This window comes from Humulus lupulus, chromosome 7, assembly GCF_963169125.1.
Source record: "Humulus lupulus chromosome 7, drHumLupu1.1, whole genome shotgun sequence".
Taxonomy (NCBI): Eukaryota; Viridiplantae; Streptophyta; class Magnoliopsida; order Rosales; family Cannabaceae; genus Humulus; species Humulus lupulus.
In genome coordinates, this window is record NC_084799.1 from 200,118,990 (window position 1) to 200,128,038 (window position 9,049).

At 41.3% G+C, this 9,049-nt stretch overlaps 1 protein-coding gene across 1 annotated transcript; it reads left to right on the plus strand.

Annotated features, from left to right (window-relative positions):
* On the plus strand, nucleotides 1-1,984 carry LOC133792576 (protein XRI1-like). The gene is made up of 4 exons (XM_062230484.1): nucleotides 1-531; nucleotides 1,387-1,442; nucleotides 1,543-1,665; nucleotides 1,791-1,984. The coding sequence occupies exons 1-4, from the start codon at nucleotides 512-514 to the stop codon at nucleotides 1,982-1,984; spliced, it is 393 nt and encodes a 130-aa protein (XP_062086468.1). The 5' UTR covers nucleotides 1-511.
* Nucleotides 1,985-9,049: the final 7,065 nt, after the last annotated feature.

A 9,049-nucleotide genomic window follows, 5' to 3' on the forward strand; every position in this document is an offset into this window, starting at 1 on the left:
TATATATTACATTAAAAAATAGCATATATTTAGAAGTGCTATTAATGGTGGGGGATTAAAAACACACGGAATAGATTATTTTGGCGCCATATGAATAAACCTCAGGCGCCAAATGAAATTTTTTTTTTTAGTCTCATCTGCCAAATTTTAATCCCTAAATCTAAGTTACCCGAAAAATTTCTCTCAGCCTCCATCTCTCACTCTCGTCTCTCCGCCTCACGAAGTCTCCATCTCTCACTCTCATCTTTGAGCTTCCAACCCATTCCCCTTCATCATCGTTCATCACCGCCTCACTCTCCATCTCATCTTTGAGCTTGAATCCAAACACCTTCATCACCGTTCACGAACCCAAACGCCTCATACCAAGAATACTCAGATGGCTTCTCCTTCTCCGTAACGACTACTTTTTTCTTCTCATACGGTCAGAGCAGGAGGAGACCTCAAGATTGACCTGACTCTCTCTGGTTTTGTGGTGAAGAAGGACTTGTTCATCGCTTTGTTGCTTCAGCGAATGGACTGCGATAACTACAAGTAAATCCCTCTTTCTTTTTTTATTTTTATTTTTTGATATCTATGATCGGTTTTCGTATCTGGGTTTTGCTCCGAATTGTATTTTTTTTAGTTTGTTCTTGGTTGTGGTTACTATACTTGATTCTTGGTTTCTTGATATCTATGGTTCGGTTTGTATTTAAGATTTGTTTATTTAAGTTAAATGTGTGGAGATGATATGACTTAATCTGCAGATTTAAGGAGTATGAGTGGAAATGAATGAATGGACTATGTGATTTGGTTGTTGGGTCATTTTGCTTTTGCCTTTTATTTTGCCCTTTTATCACGTAGATCTAATGGTCTATGTTTGGACTATGATACCCTTTTAGTAAGCATTTTTTGTAGCATTGTCCTTTTATTTTTACTGATTTTTTATTTTACTTCTTAATTTTGGAATGCTAGTACTGGATCCAATTTCCACTGCTACTTTTTGTATTTTTTTTGTGTGTGCTTGTGTGTAATATATATATATATATAATCTCTTCAAATGATATATTGTTGTGCTTCAGTTGCCTGAATGGAAGATATTGAATGAGTTGATTGGTCCTTCACCACTGAATGGTTATCTATTTTGTTGATGGTCATGGTTTTGCTGATTGGTTTGATGTTGAATTCAACCCTTTTCATTTTTGTAATATTCTCCAGCTAAAGGTATATAGAGTAGAATAGAAATGCAGTAGCTCAATTCAATGAGCTATATTTGTAATTTAGGTTCTGAGCTTTGTTTTATGCACTTGCCTTGTCCTTTTACTTGACCATGGCTTTTATTTACTTTGTTCATCTATGTTTTTTTAATTGAACTTGTTGTTTTCTCATGTTATGATATAAAATGGGCAGAAGTGCGCAATGGGGTTGGCAAAAGGATAGTTATTTCCAAAAGGATCCAAATTATGGTATGTTCCACAATGTGGCTTAAAAAATTACAAACTGTCGACATATTTGAAAGATATCTGATTTGGTATTTAACTATTTCATGGTATGACTGATGAGCAGTCATGTCTGAAGGTCTTTGGAATGGAGTGGCTCAGAATGAAGAAGATATTTCTAATATGTTTGATGAGGAAACAACCCCAGTTAAGGCCTGCATGGATTTGGAATACCATGTTGACCATAAAGGTTAATATATGTTCTTTTTTTCCTGCTTCTCTTCCACAATGTATATTGACATTTTTTTAAAACTTTCTAGAATTGCAACTTAATGCCCTATATATGCTCTTTTAATGTTGTTAAGTGGGTTTCAGATACTATGAACAAGGAAGTTGAAGAATGTAGGGAGTCCTTTTCACAAATGAAGAGGCGCCGGATGCTACAGTTTACCAATGATGACTTTGATAACTCCCTTCTCTGTGATGAGATTTCTTCCATTTTCCTTAAATCAAATGTTCGTTTGCAATATCCCTCTACATTGGATTGTCATACTAAAAGCATTTTATAATGTTTTAGTAGAATGAAGTTTATAAACCATGAGTTACTACACATTGGAGCCATTTGATCTTGAACATATAAATTGAATTAAATTCGTTGTTTTCTTCTTTTGTATTAAAAAAGTTTCAGAATCTGTAACTCTAGTCTTCGTGGATCCATTAATTTTTATGTGAAGCTGATGTAGGTGTTATCACTGGTGATTTACAGTTTTCCTATGGGTTTATCTGTGGGTATATAATGCCCTGCGTTTCTATTATGTCGAACAAGTCAAGTTTCAAGATTTTCGTGAAAATTATGCATTTAATGTAATGACCCACTAATCTAGACTAATTGGACCATTATCGAAACTATACATAAAACTTACATTTTTACGAAAATACCATAATTTATTGAGTAACTTGAAAAATAAGAGTTATTTACAAAGAAACAGAATACTAAGAAGGATTATGGGATCCCATTGTTTTTAAAACAAAACATGATTTAAAATAAAAGACATTACATAATAATGCGGAAAATACATGTAAAACCATTAAAAACAGAAGAAGTGAGACTACATCCTCGAATCGAATAACGCTCGGCCCCTTGACTCCATTCATCATCGATACACATTCTCCAAGCGTCACGAATCTTTCCGCCTCTAAACTTATTTTCCTGCACATAAACAGAAAGGAGTGAGCCTAATGCCCAGTAAGGAAAATCTAACACAAAGTCACATACATAATTTCATAAGAAAACATAAAGACTTAACATAATACATATAACATACACTTATTATAATGGCCATTATTACTTGGGGTCCCATAGACTAAACAAGCATATGCCCATGGGATTAGTGGGGTCCTACTAGCTAAGTAGGTCATATGCCCATAACCCATTTGGGGTCTTGTTAGTCATATGGGTCATATGCCCAAGCCTACAAACATACACATATACATATCATAACACTTTTAATAACATAAAACATATAGATAACATAAGCACATAACATATTGATTCTAGCCTATTTTCCTTACCAAAGTTACCGAGATTATGGACTGAGTTGGGATTGTTGGAACACTCCTAAAACCATAAGAAAGAGTAAGTCTAAAGAAAGGAGATGAAATGAAAGAGATGGAAAGACTAAACCATAGAAAACATACTTACCGACTTATATGCTTAAAAGCTTGGATTCCCTAACCAAAATAAGAATAAGGTTAGGGGACTGAGTAGAAGGTTTTGAGAAAGGAAATAACATAAAAATACAGAAAAGAACTAGAGTCTTGGGTTTACCTCAAAGATTGCAAGACCAATCTAACATCCACCGAAATACTATAGCACTCACTTCCCAAAGTGTTTGATAAGCTTATGATGTTTAAGCTTATAGTTTTTCCCCAAACCAAGTGTTTACACTCTCACACTCACTTAACACTAGCAGCCTCTGAACTTAGAGCAAATGGTGAATAATGGCTGGGTACTAGGTCCTATTTATAGAGTTTGGGAATGAAAATATCTTGATTTTACTTGAATAAAAATAATGGCTTTTTAGGTGAAAATCATTTGAATAATCGTTCAGCAGAGGCTGAAGACTCGTTCAGAAGATGCTGGACTGTTGAAGGAGTTTGAATGGCTGAAGGGAAAAGAATTCAAACGTATTTGAAAACATGCTGGTGGAGGCGATATATCGCCCCCCATAGGCGATATATCGCCTGGACCTTTGTTCCCGAGGCGACCGTGCATCGATTCGTGTTTTTCGTATCTACGTTCTGCGATATATCGCCCCCTATAGCTGCGATATATCGGCATACGCTGAATATTTAAACACGAATTTACACATTTTTAGCTGAGTTTGAATGGAGTAAACAGCCTTGACTAAGCCCTCAACGTGCTCAAAGCTGCTGACTGACCCTATACATTCAAACTTTTACCCTTATTTAATTTAATCCTCAAAAATACTTAATCCTTAATTACCATTCAAAACATGTGCTTAAAATCCTATTGATTGATGTCTAAACCTTATAATATAATAATATAATCCTTAATATCAGACACATTAATCAAACCTTAGGTTATACTTAATATTCTTAAACTATAGGTTAAACTTAGAAAATCTATAAGTACTACTATGAGTGTCCAAATAACTCCCGGTCTGAACCAAAAATCCATAGTAACAAAGATAGCACTTAAACATACTATAATACTACTAAACAATTAGCTATGTAAAGTTCTTGGACTCTACAATTCTCCCCTACTAAAAAGAATTTCGTCCTCGAAATTTACTTACCAAATAACTCCGGATACCGGCTCTGCATGTCCTCTTCCAACTCCCACGTTGCCTCGCGTTCAGAACTATTGCTCCATAGGACTTTAACTATAGGAAAGCTCTTGGACCGTAACTGCTTCATCCCCCTATCTAGGATGCTAACCGGTCGTTCCTCGTAACTTAAGTCTTTCTGGAGCGCTATGGTATCGTACTTGAGGACGTGAGATGGGTCTGACACATACTTGCGTAACATCGAGATGTGGAAGACGTTGTGACTATCAGCTAGTGCTGGCGGTAGGGCTAGTCTATACGCAACTGGTCCCACTTTGTCCAATATCTCAAAAGGACCTATGAATCGGGGACTGAGCTTGCCTTTCTTCCCGAACCGCTTGACACCCTTCATAGGAGATATCTTCAGGAAGACTTGATCTCCAACTTGGAACTCCACATCGCGTCGCTTGGTATCCGCATAGCTCTTCTGACGGCTTTGAGCAGCAAGCATACGCTGTCTAATATGCGTTACTGCTTCTTGAGCTTGCCTAACAGCTTCGGGCCCTAGAAGCTGCCTTTCTCCTACCTCGTCCCAGTGCAACGGTGATCGGCACCTTCTTCCATATAGCAACTCATAAGGTGCCATCTCGATCGTCGACTGGTAGCTGTTGTTGTACGAGAACTCGATCAGCGGTAAGTACTTGTTCCACGATCCTCCGAAGTCAAGTACACATGCGCGTAGCATATCCTCTAAAATCTGAATCGTACGCTCGGACTGCCCATCTGTCTGAGGATGGAAAGCTATACTAAGACTTAACTTAGTACCCATGGCTTGCTGTAAGCTTCTCCAAAATCTTGACGTAAACACTGATCCTCTATCTGATACTATCGTCTTGGGGATTCCATGCAATCGTACAATCTCTTGGATGTAGATGTCTGCATATTGGTCTGCCGTATAAGAAGTCTTAACAGGCAGAAAATGAGCCGACTTGGTTAGTCTATCTATGACTATCCAAGCAGAATCATGCTGCTTATTTGTCTTTGGCAGACCCGTCACGAAGTCCATGGCTATATCGTCCCACTTCCACTCCGGTATGCTAAGCGGTTGCAATAATCCTGCAGGCCGCTGATGCTCCGCCTTCACTTGCTGGCATACCAGACACTTAGATACATACTCCGCTATGTCCTTCTTCATCCCTGGCCACCAATAGACTGCCTTGATGTCATGAGTCATCTTGGTAGACCCTGGATGAACCGAGTATGGGGTGCTGTGCGCTTCTTCTAGGATCATCTTCTTAATACTTTGATCGTCTGGCACGCATACCCGATCCTTATATCTCAATAAACCTTGACTGGATATTGAGAAATCAGTAGTCTTGCCTTCTCTGACTGCATCCATGTGCGTTGATAGCGAATCATCATGTCTCTGACCATTCCGTATGTCTTCTAGCAGATTCGATTGGATAGACAAGTTAGCCAGCTTGCCTGCCACCACTTCTATTCCAGCACTGATAAGCTCCTGTTGCAGTGGCTTTTCTATTCTGGATAAGGCTGCTAAGTTCCCATAACTTTTTCGGCTAAGTGCATCGGCAACTACGTTTGCCTTCCCCGGGTGGTATAGGATTTCGCAGTCGTAATCCTTTACTAATTCCAACCACCGGCGCTGCCTCATGTTAAGCTCCTTCTGAGTAAAGAAGTATTTTAAACTTTTGTGGTCCGTATAAATCTCGCACCGTTCTCTGTAAAGATAATGGCGCCAGATTTTTAACGCAAAGACCACCGCTGCCAACTCCATATCGTGAGTAGGATAGCGTTGTTCATACTCCTTTAACTGACGTGACGCGTAGGCTATCACCTTGTCATTTTGCATCAGTACGCATCCCAATCCTAACTTTGATGCATCACAGTAGACAACGAACTTGTCGTTGGGTGTTGGGACACTAAGTACTGGTGTTGAGCAAAGCTTATCCTTAAGCAACTGGAAGCCTTCCTCACACTTATCATTCCAGTTAAACTTTTGTTGCTTCCGGGTCAAGTTGGTGAGTGGAGTGGCTATTTTAGAAAAGCCCTCTACAAACTTTCTATAGTAACCTGCTAGCCCTAAGAAGCTTCTTACTTCTGACGCGTTCTTTGGTCTAGGCCAATCCTTCACGGCCTCTACCTTCGATGGATCTACTGCAACTCCGTCTTTTGATATGATGTGCCCGAGGAACGCCACTTGTGAGAGCCAAAACTCGCATTTCTTGAACTTTGCGTAGAGTTGGTGCTCCTTCAATCGCGTCAAAATCATCCTCAAGTGTTCCTCGTGCTCCACTTCATCCTCGGAGTAAATTAAAATGTCGTCGATGAACACAACGACGAATTTATCCAAGTAGTCCTTGAAGACCCTATTCATTAAGTCCATAAACGCGGCTGGCGCGTTAGTAAGACCAAAAGACATAACCAAGAACTCGTAATGTCCATAACGAGTCCTAAAGGCTGTCTTAGGAATATCTTCCCCCTTTACCTTGAGCTGATGATACCCAGAACGTAAATCGATCTTAGAGAATACAGTCGCGCCTCGGAGTTGATCAAACAAATCATCAATCCGAGGTAGCGGGTATTTGTTCTTAATCGTTACTTTATTCAGCTCACGGTAGTCTATGCACATGCGCATACTTCCGTCCTTCTTTTTCACGAATAATACCGGAGCTCCCCATGGTGAATGGCTTGGCCTAATGAAACCCAAGTCTAGGAGTTCTTGTAGCTGCGTCTTTAACTCCTTGAGTTCCGTAGGTGCCATCCGGTATGGTGCCTTAGAGATAGGCTCGGTGCCCGGTACTAATTCTATCGTGAAGTCTATTTCTCTAGTTGGCGGCAATCCTGGCAAGTCATCGGGAAATACTTCTGGAAATTCTTGTATGACTCGAACATCTCCAACCTTGAGTGATGTCTCCTTCTCCACATTCGTGATGTTGGCTAAGAATGCTTGACATCCTTTCTCCATCATTCTCTGAGCTTTGAGAGATGATACTAACGGGGTGCGTAGTCCTGCAGCTTGTCCCATGAAGCACAGTTTCTGGCCGTCAGGAGTCTCGAACACCACCTTCTTGCGTCTGCAGTCGATCGTTGCGCCATGCCGTGCTAGCCAATCCATGCCTAGTATGACGTCGAAGTCTTTGATCACCAGCTCTATCAGGTCTCCTTCTAGTTCCTTGTCCTCAATCTTGATTGGTACGCCTCGTACAATTCGTGATGATAGAACTACTTTGCCCGAAGGCAACTTGGTTGCAAACCTAGTTCTAAATCTTTCACTAGGTTTGTCTAGTTTATCTATCATTCCTAACGAAATATACGAATGAGTGGCTCCCGAATCAAATAATACATGACATAATTTATTGAGGATGGAAACCTGACCTGTGACCACCTTGTTGCTAGCATCCGCCTCTCCTTGGGTTAAAGCAAAAACCCGAGCAGGAACCATCTTTTCGTCCTTCTTTCCTTCCGGCTTTTGCTGAGGACAGTCTCTTTTACGATGCCCTTCTTGACCACAGTTGAAACACTCCTTGGTGTTGGCACGGCATTCTCCGGGGTGCTTCTTCTGACATTTGGCACATGGCGGGTATTCCACGTAGCCCGACCTATTTCCCCCATTACTTGGTCGTGCCCTTTTATTGTTGTCGGCTTGCTTGTTGTCAGGATGCCTTCTCTTCTGTCCGTTACCGTTGTTGTTGGACTGACTGCTGCTGGACTGATTGTTGTTCCGACTGGCCTGAGGTTGTCTCTGCTGCCTAGGTTCCGGCTTGCTGGCTTCTTCTTTGCTCACGTTGGCTTGCAACCTTTCTACTTCAATTGCCGTCTCAAGAACGTCGGCATATGAAGTGTTTCCCGGGTTTGCTAGTTTAACCCCCATCTCGATCTTCGGGCGAAGTCCTCTAACAAACTTGTTCACCCTTAGATAGTCGGTTGGAACCAACTCTGCTGCGAACTTTGCTAAGCGATCGAACTGACGAGCATATTCCGCCACTGTTAAGTTCCCTTGCTTCAGATTGGTGAACTCCTCAACTCTCGTAGCAAGCACTGCTGAATTGTAGTACTTCTTGTGGAAGAGCTCCACAAATCGGGTCCACGTCATAGTGGCAGCATCGTGGGATTGCTGGACCAAATCCCACCATATCCTGGCATCTTTCTTGAGCAAAGATGAGACGCAGGATATGCGGTCTGCATTACTATGGTTCATGTGGGCTAGGATCGGCTCCACATTCCTTAGCCATTCTTCTGCTTCAAAGGGGTCCGTAGTCCCTTCGAAGTTCGGAGCGTGCTGCTTGCGGAACCTTTCGTACACCGGCTCCATATGCTGTACAGGATAAGGAGCGTAGTTCGTCATAGGCCATCCCCCATACGGACCAACTTGTTGGGGTGCTGGGGCCATTGGCTGTGGCTGCGGCTGCGGCTGTGGCTGAGGCTGAGGCTGAGATTGAGCCTGTTGGCGTTGTTGCTGCAGAAGTTCCTCAACTTGTTGTCGCAGTCTGGCAATCTCTGCAGTGTTGTCAGCTGGCTGTGCCGGCGCGTTGCGGCGAGCAGTAACACGCACTCTCCTTCGGCGAACGGTAGGGACCGCATTGGTCGCTGGAACATCGTTGGAAGCGTTCCCGTTGGTGCGAGCAGATCTTCGGAGAGACATCGTAGCAGAGTTCTAACAGTTAAAGAAACATGTTAGAACTTTTCCTAATAGGCTCTAAGGCAAAAACTTATTCTAAACAAACATATCTCGGACCTATTTATTATGACTTTTTATGAAAAATTATATAGGTCTTTATTTATTATTAGAGTGGGTTTCTATACTTAGAAAAACAAGTCATCTTT

Bases quoted from the DNA above. Each gene is read 5' to 3' on its own strand.
- LOC133792576 (XM_062230484.1), top strand. From the start codon at position 512: ATGGACTGCGATAACTACAA. The intron at 1,443-1,542 runs GTATGTTCCACA...ACTGATGAGCAG, and splicing joins CCAAAAGGATCCAAATTATG to TCATGTCTGAAGGTCTTTGG. The intron at 1,666-1,790 runs GTTAATATATGT...AGTGGGTTTCAG, and splicing joins ATACCATGTTGACCATAAAG to ATACTATGAACAAGGAAGTT.